This window comes from Pseudophryne corroboree, chromosome 4 (assembly GCF_028390025.1).
Source record: "Pseudophryne corroboree isolate aPseCor3 chromosome 4, aPseCor3.hap2, whole genome shotgun sequence".
NCBI lineage: Eukaryota > Metazoa > Chordata > Amphibia > Anura > Myobatrachidae > Pseudophryne > Pseudophryne corroboree.
This window is the reverse complement of record NC_086447.1, coordinates 873,649,269-873,667,900: the sequence shown is the minus strand read 5'-3', so window position 1 is coordinate 873,667,900 and position 18,632 is coordinate 873,649,269. Positions and strand designations below refer to the sequence as shown.

The following is an 18,632-nucleotide window of genomic DNA, read 5'->3' as shown; positions in this document are numbered from 1 at the left end:
GCTCCTCCGCGCCAGAGAAGGGGGGGGGGGGTCAAGCACACAGTGAGCCGGTGCCCGTCTGTCTGTACGGCATACCCCCTCACACACCCCCATACCTCCCAAATGTCCCGATTATATAATAGCCCAGATCTGTGACTTTGTGATTCATTTGCTAACGCTGGGCGGAGTCACAACAGTGGGCGGAGTTAGTCAAATGAGTCACAGATCTGGCCAAATCTACAGGAGACTAGGAGCAGAAGCAGATAGTATGGGCATGGCACAGGCAGGGGTGCATACCTCCCAGCTTTCTGCAGGAGCTTTCTTCAGACAGAAGGAGGGACACACACTCGGCGAAAAGGGGGCGTGGTTTCACGGGAGGGCCCCGTTTTCGTCAGTGAGGGGGCATGCCCAGCGCTCTGTGAGCTGCTGGCATGCCCCCAGGGGCTGATTATGAGTCCGGGGGGGCCAGGGCACTTGAGACAGGGGAGCCCTATCTCATTGCTGTGCCTGCTGTGGGTTGGGGGCGTGGCCTAATCGTGGGACACGAGGCCACGCCCCCTTACGCAACTTCCTTTTATTTTTTTTATTTTTTTAATGGAATTTTGGCCCTTCAGCTAGGGGTAAATCCAGAGGAGGTGGTCGCTCCCCCTACACACCCGCACAGGCAGAAGAAAGCAGGGAGACTGCTGCCTCCCTGCAACACCACAGACCTGCCAACACGCAGCAGCGTGTGCTGACAGTAGCACAATGCTGCCGTTGTTGCTGGCAGGACGGGGGGGGGGGGGGTTCTGAGCTGGGACAGAGCTACTCGAGCCGGGGGGCCCCCTAAAACTGTGGGGCCAACGGTACGTACCCCCTGCCCCCCCCCCTTAATCCGGCTCTGCTGCTGGAACCCCCCCTTAATCCATACCCCCTGATGCCCCCTCTCCCTCTGTCTCCACTATTCACCGCTGCTCTGCTAAGCAGAACAGCGAGTACAGGAGCTTTCCAACTGACCCCCCCGTTACCGCGGGACACTGCGACCCGCGGGTGGGACAGCGGGACAGACCCAAAAAAATGGGACTGTCCCGCGAAAATCGGGACATTTGGGAGGTATGGGGGTGTGTGAGGGGGTATGCCGTACAGACAGACGGGCACCGGCTCACTGTGTGCTTGACCCCCCCCCCCCTTCTCTGGCGCGGAGGAGCGTCACTTTCTGGCACACTCCACGCTTCTTAGCTGCAGTTTTGTGGGGCACCTGCCGCTGTGCAGGTTCCGTACTGCCTCTGTTATCTCCAGCCCCGGCAACCCCACCGCTAGCTGCAGCGCTGCCACCCACAGTGAGGTGCACCCAGCTCCTTCACACACTTTAGCCGGCGGGTAACGCTGCAGAAGTCCAAGCTGCTTGCAGGCTCCGACCCCCTCCTCCCTCCAGCCGCAGCATCTCCTGGGGGCTAACCAGTCACTCCCAGTCTCCCCTTACCACAGTGCCCGGCAGCTGCGCGAGGTCTGCGGTGTGTGACTGAGGAGGGGGGGAGGGATGCGGACGGGCAGAGGAAGCATGACTCCAGCCTAAGAGAGTCACCCATGCCAAGTCTCCACCAGCAGCAGATCCCAACAGGTTGGAGTGGAACAGCAGCAGCCAGCAGCAGTGACTCCGGTAAGACACATCTGTCTGTCACCACTGTTTTGTCCCTAATACCAATCTCTCCCGTGCCCTGTGTTCTGTCATGTCACTGTCACCCCTGGCCTTGCCCTGCCACCCTTATCCTGGCCCTTTCACCCTTATCCTGGCCCTGTCACCCTTATCCTGGCCCTGTCACCCTTATCCTGGCCCTGTCACCCTTATCCTGGCCCTGTCACCCTTATCCTGGCCCTTATGCTGGCCCTGTTACCCTTATGCTGGCCCTGTTACCCCTATCCTGCCCTGTTACCCCTGTGCTTGCCCTGTCAACTCTATACTGGCCCTGTCACCCCTGTCCTGTTCCTGCCACCCCTACCCTGTCCCTGTCATTTCTGTCCTGGCCCCGTCACCGCTTTTCTGACCCTGTCACCCCTGTCCTGGCCCCGTCAACCCTGTTCTGACCCTGTCACCCCTGTCCTGGCCCTGTTACTGCATACCCTCCAACTACCTTTTTGGCAGGTACAGTACCCGCAGCGCCTCCAGACCTCTCCCCAATGCACCACACCTCCGCACCTTCCCCTCCACCCCTCCCCCACACCGTGTGCCTCCAGACCCCTACACCACCCGCGGCTCCCACTCCTCCGCCCCTTCACCACCCACAGCACCTCCAGGCCCCCTCCACCATCCACCCCCTTTATATGTCTCCCCCCACACCTGCCCCCCTCCACCCGCAGCATCTGCAGACACCCTCCTCCATCCACGGTCCCCCCCTCACCCACCCCTCCCCCACCAATAGCACCACCGCACCTGCCCCTCCACCACCAGCAGCACCTCCGGACCTCCTTCCCTATGCGCCGCACCACCCGTACCTGCCCCTCCCCTACCCATGGCGCCTGCGGACCCCTACCCCACCCCCGGCACTCCCGCCCCTTCCCATCCCACAGCACCTCCGGAACCCTTCACCCATCCACAACATCCCCACACCTGCCCCTCTCCCACCCATGGCACCCCTGCCCCTCCCCCACCTGCAGTGCCTCCGGACACCTCCCCAATCTGCATCCCCCACTCCTCTGCCCCTCCCCCACCCGCAGCACCTCCCGACTCTTCCCCATCCGGGCCCCACCCCCACTTCTGCCCCCCCTCCACCTGCAGCATCTACAGACACCATCCGCAGTCCCCCCCGCACCCGCTACATTCTGTACATCGTTCCCTGCAGTTGCTGTTCACGCCGTCGCAAGGGGCTGCGCCTCCTTCACCATCGCACGCCCTTTCATTGTGCAATATTTAACCACTAACAAAGGAATGCAGGTAATACTTTATATAATACAAATATTGAACCCCAGAAAGGCATGCAAGGGTTAAGGGGGCGTAGCCCCTTGCGACGGTGTGAAGAGCGCCCGTAGGGCGCGATGAAGCACCTAGTATGTGTGTGTGTGTGTGTGTGTGTGTGTATGTATGTATGTGTGTGTATATATATATATATATATATATATATATATATATATATATATATATATATATATATATATATATATATATAAAAACCAAATAGCCGGCACTCACAGAGACTTAATGAAAGACAAAAAATGCAGTTGCTTTAAATCAACGTTTCAGGGATATGCCCTTTTATCAAGCCCTGAAACGTTGTTTTAAAGCAACTGCATTTTTTGTCTTTCATTAAGTCTCTGTGAGTGCCGGCTATTTGGTTTCTATTTTACTGCTTGGGCTTAAGCAGGGCACCGGAGCAAGTTGCATGCATATCTTTGGGAGTGCCAAACCTTGTTTATATATATATATATATATATATATATATATATATATCTATCTGAGCAGTTTGATGGGAGCCCAACTAGGAGACGCTGTGAGGATGAAGGGAGCTGCAGCTGGCGACATGCATTCTGGGTGCAGAGAGCTCTGCCAAGAGGCATCTGCAGCTCAACTCCGATCGCGAACGCGTTTGGGTTTTTTTCTGTTCGTGGATGCCGCATCTTCATGGAGGTCTGTGCTGCATCCAGGCTTGAATCTATCCCCTGGCCACAGGTGTCAGCGCCCCCCTTTGGCTGGCGTCCCTGGCAGCTGCCATCCTGGCCAAGGGGTAGATACGCCCCTGCTTCCCACCAGGACATAACGCCCATGAGGGCTGTGTAATTAGAAATTGATGTCACATGGTGTGGTTCAGTCCCCTTTCCCTTATAGTTACGTTTAGACTGTACTAACTAATTCAGGGGTTCTCAAACTCTGTCCTCAGGACCCCACACAGTGCATGTTTTGCAGGTAACCCAGCAGGTGCACAGGTGTATTAATTACTCACTGACACATTTTAAAAGGTCCGCAGGTGGAGCTAATTATTTCACTTGCGATTCTGTGAGACCTGCAAAACATGTACCGTGTGGGGTCCTGAGGACCGAGTTTGAGAACCTGTGAACTAAATATATAAAATCTGCCGGGACATACTCAATTGCCCGCATCCTAGAGTAACACAGATTTCTGTACGATCCTGAGGAAGCTTAAATGCCCTGATTGCAGGTGCCGCAAAGCTGTTAACCCATAGCTCCGGGGACGTATCCTGGATTCTATAGGTTAACATGCGTTAACGGGTATTTTACTGTGCGTACAAAAGAGGCTGTAATTGAATAGCCCTGGGCATTAAAGCCTGAGGCTACCACCCTTTCCCGGTGCTGTAAATTGACATAAGTATAAATTCAACTGAAGATACATATTCAGCAATCAAAGGTATTATCTCAGAGTGGGATACAACAAAAAAAAGAGTTACATCGCCCCTGCGGGGAGTCGCCCACTTGACCACGACACCAGGGAGTTGGTATTATTCAAATAGGGTATTTAATTTGTCCCACACTTGTAGAGTTGCAAGTATTGCCTAAGATTTAGCTAAAGGGAGAATACTGGAGCCAGCCGGAATCCAGATCTAGGGATCTATTTACTAAGCCTTAGAGAGAGAGAGAGAGAAAGAAGAAGAAATGATTTATTAGCTAATCAGCCTCTGCCATGTTAGACTGTGTTTAAAAAATGACAGGAGCTCGGATTTGGTACTTTATCTCTCTCCACTTCCTCTCCCCAAGTCTTAGTACCTAGACCAGGCTTTTTCAACCAGTGTGCCGTGGCACACTAGTGTGCCGCGACCAGTTGCAAGGTGTGCCGCAGAGCCAGAGCAGCTTCCTGCACCTTCAGAGTGAACTGTTGGCCCGGGCTCTTCTTAAAGGATCAGTCATGCTCCGGCCGTGATGTATGCCTTGAAGACGCGGCGGTGTGATATCATAGGTCACGCCGCCGCGTCTCACCACCCAGCCAGCCCACCCGCCTGCATACACATCTTCCAGTTCCTGCCTGCATACACAGCTTTCCTTGCCCACCCACATCCACACCTGCCTGACCGCCCACTGCTCAGTATTCGCAGTACTCCACTATGAACCACTCCCGCCACTGAGGGACAGGGAGGAAGACAGCTGACTGGTAGGGGCTAATATTTGTTATTTATTTTTTTTCTCCTGTGGGGAACAATAGGATTCATGTGGGGAGAATAAGGATTTATGAATTTATGGGGGGAACAATGTGAATAATTTATGTGGGGAGCAACAGGATTTATGTGGGGAGCAATGTGATTGTTTTTTTCTGTGTATGCCAATGTATGTATGGATTTTTTTTTTTCACTATGAGGGCCAATGTGTGTGTTTGGATTTTTTTTTCTGTGGGGAATTGATGGTGTGCCTTGGCAATTTTAAAATATTGTTCGGTGTGCCGCGAGTGAAAAAAGGTTGAAAATCACTGACCTAGACCATTAAATCACATATGGGGAAACTGTCTAGAATGTGATCCAACCCAAGGTTTGGGACTAGGCTGTCCAGACCAATTGCTAATTTTATTAATCAAACAGCAGAGGTTATGGAGTTACGTTTGGTAACTCCATTCCCCCAGTTGATCATAAAAAATGTCTTGGCTAGTCTAGCTCTCTGTGAAATGTATTGAGCCATGAAGGAGCGAGATTTCTGGGGATAGATCGAAACATGTATAAAAGTTTAGGAAGAAAGGACATTTTAACGGCAGCCATTCTACCAATCCAGGAAACCTCATGGGGATTTTGTCTTTTGAAGGTCTCTTCACTCTTGCGCGTTTACTATATTAATGCTACTAACCGTTCAATAGAAGTTGCAAGTTGCAGCCTCCATGGCTCGGATTCGGAATTTGGAGGCCAAGTCAACACCTTGACCTCTGCCATGTTCCTCAAGCTGTTCCTGAACAATGTTTGCAGTAATGCAGGGCGCATTATCCTGCTGAAAGAGGCCACTGCCATCAGGGAATACCGTTGCCATGAAGGGGTGTATTTGCCCTGCAACAATATTTAGGTAGAAGGTACGTGTCAAAGTTACATCCACCTGAATAGCAAGACCCAATGTTTCCCTGGAGAACATTGCCCAGAGCATCATACTGCCTCCACCAGCTTGCCTCCTTCTCATGCACTCTGCCATCCACATGATGTAAAAGAAAATGTGATTCATCAGACCAGACCTCCTTTTCTTCCATTGCTCCATGGTCTAGTTCTGATGCTCACGTGCCCATTGTAGGCACTTTTGGCAGTTAATAGGGGGCAGCATGGGCACAATGACCGGTCTGTGGCTATGCAGCCCCATACTCTGCAAGCTGTGATGCACTGTGTGTTCCGACACGTTCCTATCATAGCTGCATTAACTTTGTCTGCAATTTGTTCTACAGTAACTCCTCTTGGGGATATTACTAGATGGGCTAGCTTACTCCCACATGCATTAAATGAGCCTTGGGCTCCCATGACCCTGTTATTGGTTCTCCACTTCATTGGACCACTTTTGGTGGTACTTGAACAACCCACAAAACCTGCTGCTTTGGAGACACTCTGACCCAGTCGTCTAGCCACCACAATTTGTCCCTTGTCAAACTTGCTCAGATCCGTACGCTTGCCCATTTTTCATGCATCCAACACAACAACTTTAAGAAGTGACTATACACTTGATATATCCCAGCCCTTGACGGGCGCCATTGCTACAAGATAACCAATGTTATTCACGTCACCTGTCAGTGGTTTTTATGTTTTTACTGATCGCTGTATAATATTATGTACAGATGCCAACTTGCTAATCATTTTATTTGTTAACAGTATATAATTAAGGTGTAACACATTTTATAGGTAGTATGTATTTAATGATGATATGGGTCCTAGATACCCTACCTGGGGAACAACCCTCTCTTTCATAACCATTGCCCACTGTGGCATTTTTAGTGGTCACAATTTTTTTTTCTTTTTTCTTTCCCAAGGACTGTGACATTTTACGTTTGGTAAATGATCATTTAGCTTCATTTTAAGCAGATTATTTACATAACACAAATAATAACCTTGATAGGAAAATGCTATTGGGGATTAATTTCTGCTGCTCGTCCTTTTGCATATCAGTGCCCCTGCTCCATTCCAAGCACATACTCCAGTTATTGGTGCTTTAAAGAGTACTCGGCGTCAGGTATTTATCAGGTGTTGGTGCTGGTGCAGGAGACGCACCATACACATTACTTGATATTTTTAACGATATTGCTCATTTTCATCCTGCTGAGCAATATCGTCCATTACGCACTATTTGATCAAAGATGCTCGCTCCCGCGTGTCGTTGACTAGGTATTTTGTCCTCTGTACATGCAGCTCAATTTTGTTTGCTGGCATTCTGGTGGTCGGGATCCCGGCGCCAGTAATCTGACGGCCGGGATCCCGAACCCAACCTTATCGAACGACTCCTGTATTATCGTTGGTCATTTGCAAAAATTGCTCCATGTGTACGCACAATGGAGGTCATTCAGACCGGATCGCACGCTAGCTTTTTTTTGCTGTGCTGCGATCAGGTCAGAACTGCGTATGCACCGCAATGCGCAGGCGCTTTGCTCGGGTACAAAGCGGATCGTTACTGTGCGATGGGTTTTACGAAGAATCCATTCGCACAGCCGATCGCAAGGAGATTGACAGGAAGAAGGCGATTGTGTCAACTGACCGTTTTCAGGGAGTGGTTGGAAAAACGCAGGCGCGTCCAAGCGTTTGCAGGGTGGGTGTCTGACGTCAGTTCTGGTCCCGGACAGGCTGAAGTGATCGCAGCGGCTGAGTAAGTCCTGGGCTACTCAAACTGCAAAAGATCATTTTGTACAGCTCGGCTGCACATGCGTTCGCACACTTACACAGCAAAAATACACTCCCCCCAACCCCCCCCTGTAGGCGGTGACTATCTGATCGCAGCGCTGCAAAAACTGCGTGTCTGTTGGCGGTTGCCCGTCTGCGACTTCTTAATGCAAATGCCCATTTAAATTCCTTCGCTGGTGTACATCCGTGCGGACAAATGTGTAAGGACGGAGACGCCCGCTCTCAGCATCCGTACATGCTGCAATACCAATTCACAGCATAGAAACCTGCACCAACCCTATGGTAGGTGGAGTCTCCATCTGTGTAGGGCTTCGTAACGCGGGTTGAGCATTTGTGTACGCAATCACTTTCACAGACAGACCTGCGACAAGCCCATAAGATGGCCAGTCTCCGTGGGTGCGCTAAGACAACTACTGTCTCTGCCCAGGAATGCCCAGCACATTTTCAGTACACTCCTCCGTGCATCTGAAATCGCAACTGCGACTTTGTACGAACGCAGATCCTAATTCATGTTTATACGTGGTGACCGATGTTTGCGCAAGTGAGCGATTATCAGCAGACTGCACACATGCTGCGATTGCACTGCACATGCGCAAAAGTACCACTGCAATCCCGCTCGCAATGAGGATTTAATGGGAAAGTGTTTGACAGGAAGAGACCATTTGGAGTCTGTAAAATCACAGGCCTGTCATGGCCTGCTCCGGGGCGCGTATCTGCCGTCAGCTGCGAGTGCGTACATACAAAAACATGGCGCCTGCGTCATTACTGCCATGTTCAGTCAGAGTAGCCATACGCCAACCCTTAGACCCGATGTTCCTCATATTTGCGTATAGGCCGCAAATGTGTTATGTAGCTGCGAATGAGTTTGCGATGGCCCAGGTGGGCGTCTTTCATTCGTGGGCGGAAGCTTCACTCGCTATCGTCAGCTGCAGCGAAGCCGAGAAACTTGCACATGCTTTAGTCAAACATCTACAATCTGGATACCCGTGCAGTACGACTTAGAAGCACGGAAAGTAGGACGTAATCGCTGAGCTATGTCGCTTCTGAACCATTGTGCTTTAGGCCCTGTCACACTGAGTTGGGAGAGGCACCCTGTAGGTAGATTATCTCTCTATTTCCTGCACGTCTGAATTGCGTTTACGGAGTCTTTGTAGAGGAATAAATAGACTGCGGATTACAGTTGAATGTTTAGCTTACTACAGTACAGTAACATGATAATGCAGATCTGTGTGACTGTTCTACGGGGATAGCCTGAGCTTTATTTGTTACGGAAGAGGCCGCACACCCATGTATACACTCGACCCCAGTACAGGAATTCCTCCTCATGTAGTGACAGGAGCTGGCTCAGACCCAATGCTGACTCAGGGCCCAGCTATGGGAAGAAGCCTGGGGCGAGGCTGCGGCTTCAGTACATTTCCCACCAGCAACCTGTTGGGAAACCCTCTGGGAGGAGGCATCACTGACAACTCATCCTGTCTGCCGACAACCTGTGGTGGTTTAGGAACTTACCTGACAGGTTTACTGACCACTTGTGCTAGGTGGGTGTCACTAGCATCTCAGGTAGGTTGTAGTGACTTGCTGAAGGTTCTGCATATTAGTAGTGGTATAGAAAGGTATAGTGCTGTCTGTTTAGAAATATTTATTTATATTATAATCAAATACTAGCTATACTAATTATGGACATGTGATCTAGTACAAGAATATAACGGCAGGGAGATAAATAGCTTGATGGCAGTAGTACAACTTATAAGAGTATACAGGAAGCAGTATAAAGGCAGTAGTACAATGGCAGTAGTAGAGAAGTATAAAGGCAGTAGTACAATGGCAGTAGTAGAGAAGTATAAAGGAAGCAGTATAATGGCAGTAGTAGAGAAGTATAAAGGAAGCAGTTTAATGGCAGTATTAAAGAAGTATAATTGCAGCAGTAGATAAGTATAAATGAAGCCGTATAATGGCAGTAGTAGAGAAGTATAAAGGAAGCAGTATAATGGTAGTAGTAGAGGTGTATAAAGGGAACAGTATAATGGCAGTAGTAGAGAAGTATAAAGGGAACAGTATAATGGCATTAGTAGAGAAGTACAGTATAAAGGGAGCAGTATAATGGAAGTAGTAGAAGTATAAAGAAAGCCGTATAATGGCAGAGTAGAGAAGTATAAAGGAAGCAGTAAATAGCAGTAGTAGAAAAGTATAAAGGAAGCAGTATAATGGCAGTAGTAGAAAATATAAAGGCAGTAGTATAATGACAGTAGTAGAAGTATAAAGGAAGCAGTATAATGGCAGTAGTAGAGAAGTACAGTATAAAGGAAGCCGTATAATGGCATAGTAGAGAAATATAAAGGAAGCAGTATAATAGCAGTAGTAGAAAAGTATAAAGGAAGCAGTATAATGGTAGTAGTAGAGAAATATAAAGGAAGCAGTATAATGGCAGTAGTAGAAAAATATAAAGGCAGTAGTATAATGACAGTAGTAGAAGTATAAAAGAAGCAGTATAATGGCAGTAGTAGAGAAGTATAAAGGAAGCTGTTTGGCAGTATTAAAGAAGTATAAATGCAGTAGTAGAGCAGTATGAAGGGAGCAGTATAATGGCAGTAGTAAAGAAGTACAGTATAAAGGAAGCAGTTTAATGGCAGTAGTAGAGAAGTATAAAGGAAGCAGTATAATGGTAGTAGTAGAGGTGTATAAAGGGAACAGTATAATGGCAGTAGTAGAGGTGTATAAAGGGAACAGTATAATGGCAGTAGTAGAGAAGTATAAAGGAAGCAGTATAATGGTAGTAGTAGAGGTGTATAAAGGGAACAGTATAATGGCAGTAGTAGAGGTGTATAAAGGGAACAGTATAATGGCAGTAGTAGAGAAGTACAGTATAAAGGTAGCAGTATAATGGCAGTAGTAGAAAAGCATAAAGGAAGCAGTATAATGGCAGTAGTAGAAAAGCATAAAGGAAGCAGTATAATGGCAGTAGTAGAGAAGTATAAAGGAAGCAGTTTAATGGCAGTAGTAGAGAAGTATAAAGGAAGCAGTATAATGGTAGTAGTAGAGGTGTATAAAGGGAACAGTATAATGGCAGTAGTAGAGGTGTATAAAGGGAACAGTATAATGGCAGTAGTAGAGAAGTACAGTATAAAGGTAGCAGTATAATGGAAGTAGTAGAAGTATAAAGGAAGCAGTATAATGGCAGTAGTAGAGAAGTATAAAGGAAGCGGTATAATGGCAGTAGTATAGAAGCATAAAGGATGCAGTATAATGGCAGTAGTATCGTAGCATAAAGGAAGCAGTATAATGGCAGTAGTAGAGAAGTATAAAGGAAGTAGTACAATGGCAGTAGTAGAAGTATAAAGGAAGCAGTATAATGGCAGTAGTAGAGAAGTATAAAGGAAGCAGTATAATGGCAGTAGTATAGGAACGTAAAGGAATCGGTAGTATGGGATTAGCAAGGCAGCAGTATAGGATTCCTATACTGCTGCCACTATAACAGGAGTGTAAAGGTAACATAATAATGGCAGTCGGGTACCTAACACTCCAGTGTGGGGAGCAGCGACCTGCTCTTGAGGGACCCATATGGGTTTGCTGAGTGTGGCTGGGTGCCAGCGCATGTGTAATGAGGCTTAATCAGGGATATCTGCTGCGATCCCTCCATGGTACATTCGGGGGATCCCTAATATTTGCGATTACTTCCTGAAAACAGGTGTTTCCTGCAAATATGTAATGCTAAATAGACCTCTAATACCCCTTTCACACAGCACAAATAACCCGGTATCGGTCGACACAGGTCGCTGTGCGGTGCGAGAAAGTCACTCCAGGAATCCCGGGTCCCCTGATCCGGTAATTCAACCCAGGAATAAAGAAGGGTTATTCCCGGCTTATTACAGGGTCCGGTGCAGTGTGAACAGGTTACCCGGGTCGGTGCGAACACAACGAAGGGGAGGGCGAGGGGGAGGGAGAGTGCAATGAAGCCCCTTGCGGGGAGCTTCATTGTGCCGGTCACACAAACTCATCCCATTCTAAGTAGCACTACATGTTCACACCTAGATAAGAGATGAACCATTTACATACCAATCATTTTACTATGTTGTATTTGAAAGGTAATTTTACAAGTAATGTAGATCCGGAACGCATACAGGGGTCTGTGTATGTACAATGATAACTATCAATATGTAGCGCTAACTAAACTAGTTATCGCTGCAGTTCATTACATTAAATCCTTCTTGCAAATCAAAGCGATAATATGGCCCCAAAACATAAGCTCCTACCTATAGTGCAATGTAATCATCAGGCTTAAGGGGGGTACACACGGAGAGATCCGTGCTTAAAATCTAAGCAATCTTGCTAGATTGCTTAGATTTTAAGCACGGATCTGCCGTGTGTATGCCCTCCAGCGATAGCGATGCGCGGCCCCGCGCATCGCTATCGCCGATGCTAGATTGAGCCTGCATGCAGGCTCAATCTAGCGGGTCGCTCACTTCACCGTTGTGTGAAGTGAGCGGCCCCCCGTCGGCTTTCCCCCTCGCTCAGCACATCGCGCTGTGCTGAGCGGGGTGAGAGATGTGTGCTGAGCGGTCTGTGTTAAGATCGCTCAGCACACATCTCTCCCGTGAGTACCCCCCTTTAGTGGAAGTGAACATTTAAAAGTAGACTGTGCATGCACAGGATGGAGAGGCCGCACATTGCCATAATGATCTCCCCGCATCTCCCTACTGGGCATGTCCAGACAAAAGGTGCCCCTGTTTGCTACGCTGTGTACGCCGGTAGTACATCACAGGTAAGTATGCATAATGCCATCCTGAGATGTTTGCTTCAAAAGCTGCAATAAGTCTTGGATACAGACTGCAGTCCCCATAACATACTGTGGGGCAGAGGTGGATCTAGGGAGGGGCGATTAGTGCAATTCCCTCCTGGTAACACCTCTCTTGCCCACTATCACTGGCTGCTGTATAGCTGCGCAGAGGCACATGGGGCAGGAAGGGAGCAGGTCCCTGTCACTGCACTGCTATACAGCAGAAGTGTTATATCCCACACAGCAGCCATATATAGTAAGAGATGTTGGTTGCGGCTGCTGATTTACACTGAATTTCTTATTGTTGGTTTGTTGTGAGATTCATTTATTATTCTTATTAAAATACTTTGTTGTTATCTGTAGGAGAGAGTCATGTGTTATCTTTGTCTTTTCATATCATTGTGACATTGTGCACTTGTTCGAAATGCTTTGGAATCCGTAAAACACACACACGCACATATAAATGTTAGATGTTAATAGTGGGTGATTTTTAGTGGGGTCACCTGACCGATGTGTCGCTGCTGCACTGCTATACAGCAGAGGTTTATATCCCACAGAGCAGCTGTATACAGTGGGAGATGTTGGATGCGGCCGCTGGCTTACACCTTATTGTTGGTTCGATGTGAGATGAATTTATTATTTTTATTAAAATGCTTTGTTGTTTTACATAGGAAACATTCATGTGTTATCTTTCCCAAAATGCTAGGGGTTGATAATCACTGTATTTTAGTGGGGTTACCTGAGCGATGGGCAGACGAGCAGCTAATCTGTGAGAGTCGGTAATAAGGTACTGTATATCTGCCCCCAGATCTCTCACTCTCTGTCTTCTCCGCTCTCTTCCAGTGGGTAAGATGACTCCTTTCGGTGGAATAGCATCTAGGCTGAAGATCGAACGGCTGAAGGCATCTGGAGTGGGATCCCACGAGTGTGCTGTGAAATACCTGAACCAGGACTATGAGACCCTCCGCCAGTCTTGCCTGGAGAATGGGACCCTTTTCGAGGACCCCCACTTCCCAGCTGCCACTCCCTCTCTAGGATTTAAGGAGCTAGGTCCTGGTTCCAGCAAAGTGCAAGGGGTGCGGTGGAAGCGGCCATCAGTAAGTGCAATACAGGGGTCTCAGATGTGGCTAGAAAGGTCCACTGAGCCCTCATAACATAGAGACCAGGAAACTGCAGTCGGGCGGCTTTTAGAGTACCAGGTGTTGTGAAACTACAAGTCTCAGTGTACACTTCCACGCTGTGGGATGCTGGGCCATGTAGTTCTGCAGCGGTTTGAAAGAGATTTATTATGACTGCTCTATTGACTTAATTTACCTTAATTTTGCTTTTTCGGGGGGATTTTTTGTGTCTAAGAATTTACATTTGTATTGTTTGTTATTAATATGGTATTGCTATGCACCCTCAGCATTGCATATTGGATTGCATATATGGGTATGCCCAGTGCTTAAAGTGGTCCTGGAGAGGCCGCAGACCCCCCCCCCCCCCCCCCACCTCCCCGAGTGCCCCAGCTGTAAAGGGATTGTGAGCTGCATAAAGGGATGTGTGTTCTCAAAAAATGGGCGTGGTCACCCAATAGTATCCCCAATTCAAATTACGCCGCACAGTAGCACAATCTTATTCACAGTACACCACATAGTAGTGTCCCTTATTCATGTTATGGCACACATTAGTGCCCCTTATACAATGCCCACAGTAGTAGTGCCTCTTATGCAATGCTACTGTAGTGGTAGTGCCCACAGTTGTAGTGCCCCTTATGTACAGCCCATAGTATTGGTGCCCCTTATACAGTGCCCACAATAGTAGTACCCCTTATGTCCCCAGGAGTGATGCCCCTTATGAAGTGCCCCCCTATGCAAAGCCCTCAGTAGTGCCCCCTTTAGTTATGCCCCTTGCAGAAATGCCCCCTTTAGTTATGCCCCTTGTAGAAATGCCCCCAGTTGATATGCCCCTCTTTAGTTTTGCCCCCTCTAATAGTGCCGCTTACACACACAAAAAACAACAACTCAATACAGTTGTGTTCATAAGTTTACATACCCTAGCAGAATTTGTGATTTTCTGGCCATTTGTCAGAGAATATGCATGATAACTCACAAACTTTTCTTTCACTCATGGTTAGTGGTTGGGTGAAGCCATTTATTGTCAAACTGTGTTTACTCTTTTTAAATCATAATGACAACAGAAACTACTCAAATGACCCTGATCAAAAGTTTACATACCCTGGAGATTATGGCCTGATAACATGCACACAAGTTGACACAAACGGGTTTGAATGGCTACTAAAGGTAACCATCCTCACCTGTGATCTGTTTGCTTGTAATCAGCGTGTGTGTGTATAAAAGGTCAGTGTGTTTCTGGACTCCTGAAAGACCCTTGCATCTTTCATCCAGTGCTGCACTGACGTGTCTGGATTCTGAGTCATGAGGAAAGCAAAAGTATTGTCAAAGGATCTGCAGGAAAAGGTAATTGAACTGTATAAAACAGGAAAGGGATATAAAAAGATATCCAAGCAATTGAGAATGCCAATCAGCAGTGTTCAAACTCTAATTAAGAAGTGGAAAATGAGGGATTCTGTGGAAACCAAATCACGGTCAGGTAGACCAACAAAAATTTCAGCCACAACTGCCAGGAAAATTGTTCGGGATGCAAAGAAAAATCCACAAATAACTTCAGCTGAAATACAGGACTCTCTGAAAAAAAGTGGTGTGGTTGTTTCAAGATGCACAATAAGGAGGCATTTGAAGAAAAATGGGCTGCATGGTCGAGTCGCCAGAAGAAAGCCATTACTACGCAAATGCCACAAAGCATCCCGCTTACAATACTCCAAACAGCACAGAGACAAGCCTCAAAACTTCTGGAACAAAGTAATTTGGAGTGATGAGACCAAAATTGAACTTTTTGGCCACAACCATAAACGTTACATTTGGAGAGGAGTCAACAAGGCCTATGATGAAAGGTACACCATTCCTACTGTGAAACACGGAGGTGGATCGCTGATGTTTTGGGGATGTGTGAGATACAAAGGCACTGGAAACTTGGTCAAAATTGATGGCAAGATGAATGCAGCATATTATCAGAAAATACTGGAGGAAAATTTGCAATCATCAGCCCGGAAGCTGCGCATGGGACGTACTTAGACGTTCCAACATGACAATGATTCAAAACACAAGGCCAAGTCGACCTGTCATTGGCTACAGCAGAATAAAGTGAAGGTTCTGGAGTGGCCATCTCAGTCTCCTGACCTCAGCCATTGAGCCACTCTGGGGAGATCTCAAACGTGCAGTTCATGCAAGACAGCCCAAGAATTTACAGGAACTGGAGGCTTTTTGCCAAGAAGAATGGGCAGCTTTACCACCTGAGAAAATAAAGAGCCTCATCCACAACTACCACAAAAGACTTCAAGCTGTCATTGATGTTAAAGGGGGCAATACACGATATTAAGAACTGGGGTATGTAAACTTTTCATCAGGGTCATTTGGGTAGTTTCTGTTGTCATTATGATTTAAAAAGAGTAAACACAGTTGTTTGACAATAAATGGCTTCACCCAACCAATAACCATGAGTGAAAGAAAAGTTTGTGAGTTATCATTCATATTCTCTGACAAATGGCCAGAATATCAAAAATTCTGCTAGGGTATGTAAACTTATGAGCACAACTGTATACTCGCCTTAAACCCCGCTCCTGCTTCCGACCGCTGCCGTCCACTCCTTCCTGGCCACCCGCTCTTCGGAACTATGGGAAAGACGTCATGACGTCTCTCCCATAGCGCGCCGCACTGCAAAAGCCGGAGCTCAGTAATGAGCTCCTGCCTCCGGCTTGCGATGTGGAGAGGGAGCCGGGCGCCCGCTGGTAACACAATCGCAGCAGGTGCCCGGCATCTCCCTGCGGCACCGGGCACACATCAGGTTAGGTGAGGCGGAACTGCGTTCCGTCTCCAAATGGAACTGACGAAACGCAGTTCCACCCCATACTGGCTCACTTTAACCCCTGGGTACACCCCACAGAACTGCATATTGGGGTGCGCCCCACAGCATTGATTTGCTCAGATGAATTGCAGCCACTTGTTTGTAGGTGGTCCCCAATTATTCTCCTGTTGCCAGTTTTGCCCTATCACCCTTCTCCATATTGCAGAATTGGGGTGCGCCCTGCAGCATGGCAGAATTGGGGTGCGCCCTGCAGCATGGCAGAATTGGGGTGCGCCCTGCAGCATGGCAGAATTGGGGTGTGCCCCGCAGCATTGATTTGCTCAGATGAATTACAGCCACTTGTTTGTAGGTGGTCCCCAATTATTCTTGTGTTGCCCTATTGTCCTGCACTTTGCTGTAGTCCAGTTGGAGCCCAGAGTCTCTTGAGATAAATAACGTTATTGTCTATTTTCTGTGCTGTGTAATATTTACCTGTGTGTTTCTCCTCAGGAAATATCTGGGGATCCGCAGTTCATTGTTGGTGGTGCAACCAGAACAGACATCTGCCAGGGAGCACTAGGTAAGTCTGACAGAGAGAGGTGGTGATATACATCGGTCACATATATCATCAGTATATACGTCATGAATAATATTATATCTAAAGGGAAACTATACGGTAACATAACAGCGTATATACATGGACGGTGCATCAATCCCTCATTTATATCACAAACAGGTAATCAGTGGCCACAGGGGGGCACTGTTTCTTTAAAGTCTGTGAGGCGAGTTTAAGCAAAACAACTGCTCCCAAAGTATCTCCCGAATCTCTAGAAGTGTCGTCATCCGAGGCCCAGAGCCTGATTGAAACCTTGTTGGGCCCTAGGCAAGATGCCGGTTAGAGTAATCCTGGATGGGGAGGAGGGGAGGGGGGAGGGGGGAGGGGGGAGGGGGGAGGGGGGGGGGGGGTGACAACTCTATAGCCCTCTTGTGCAAGCTTCAGGTCTCTAATAAGGGGGAAAAGACCTCATTACACTCTATCAGAGGAGGAGAGTTTTTTGCCAAATTGACCCCAAAGGCTGATGATTAATTACAGTAGCTAAATAATTAAAGGCACATAATTAATAAAATTATGCAGAGAAATCTCGTGTTTTACAAATCATTGAAGCAAAACGAACATGAAAAGAAAGCGCAAAATACCAGACTGCACAACCAGGCCGATCTGTACCCAGCACAGCGTTCTGCTCCTGCGTTACACATGGCGGCACAGGGCAGCCCAGGTTGCTGCACGTGGGAGTATAACAGTGGGGACACTGAAGCGGGGGGGGGGGGGGGGGGGGGGGAAGGGGGGGGGGGGTGTGTGTGTGTGTGTAATGGCTCAGAGACAGCTGCTAATTATAGGAGCCGCATTTGTCAGTAATCCTTAACACCTGCACTGCCGGACATTCCTGCAGTCCTCCTTTGCCATGTGATTTATGCTTCTGCTCCGCATTGGATTGCGAAACAGAAATCATCATTGTTTAGTAATATCAAGTTGAGAGGAAAAGTGAGAAGGAACTGTATGGTTGACGCACAGTGCGTCAACCATACAGTTCCTTCTCACTTTTCCTCTCAACTTGATCGCTTACATACTGTAATTGACAGCACCCCCTTACCATATCAAGCATTGTCTGATATAAAGGGAAAAGGGGTCCAAACAAGTGATGATGTGATGATGGTTCACATACATTCACAATATTGATAATATATATTGAGTGTGCAGATACCCAGGGCGGGATGTACTAAAGCAAAAATGCGGTAAAACCCCCAAAAACGGGGGTTTTACCGCATTTTCATATTTACTAACACCCTACCGCCGCGTTTTCGGCGTCCAGGGTATCGCCATCTCTGGATGGCGATACCCTATAGAAGCCTATGGGCTTCTTTTCGCCGACCGCCGCAACCCGCAGACGCCTCCCCCCCTCCCCCCAGCTTACCTTCCTCCATGATGCCCCGGACCCGGAAGGTAATCTCCTCCTCCCCCTAGCAACGCAGCCGGACGTCCTTCCGGCTGCAGGGGGGAGGAGGAGGCGCCGGGGGCAGCCTGCTGCTGCTTCCCTGCATCTATCCTGTGTGGGGACCCCATGGAGGTGACGGAGACCCCCCGCAGACCACCTAACGGGTATCGCGGGGGGCCTCCGTCACCGCATTGCGATGTTGATCGCATATGT

The 18,632-nt window shown here is 48.1% G+C and overlaps 1 protein-coding gene across 3 annotated transcripts in view; it reads left to right on the top strand.

Annotated features, from left to right (window-relative positions):
• Positions 1–18,632, top strand: part of CAPN11 (calpain 11) — an 86,650-nt gene that overhangs the window by 36,994 nt on the left and 31,024 nt on the right. For 2 of the 3 annotated variants that reach the window (XM_063918824.1, XM_063918823.1), the window contains 2 exons: positions 13,366–13,619; positions 16,936–17,005. In XM_063918824.1, the coding sequence (XP_063774894.1) occupies positions 13,374–13,619; positions 16,936–17,005 (316 nt within the window). In that variant the 5' untranslated portion in view covers positions 13,366–13,373. Of the gene's footprint in view, positions 1–9,181; positions 9,309–13,365; positions 13,620–16,935; positions 17,006–18,632 lie in introns of those variants that run through there. The other variant, XM_063918825.1, reaches the window with a different exon arrangement.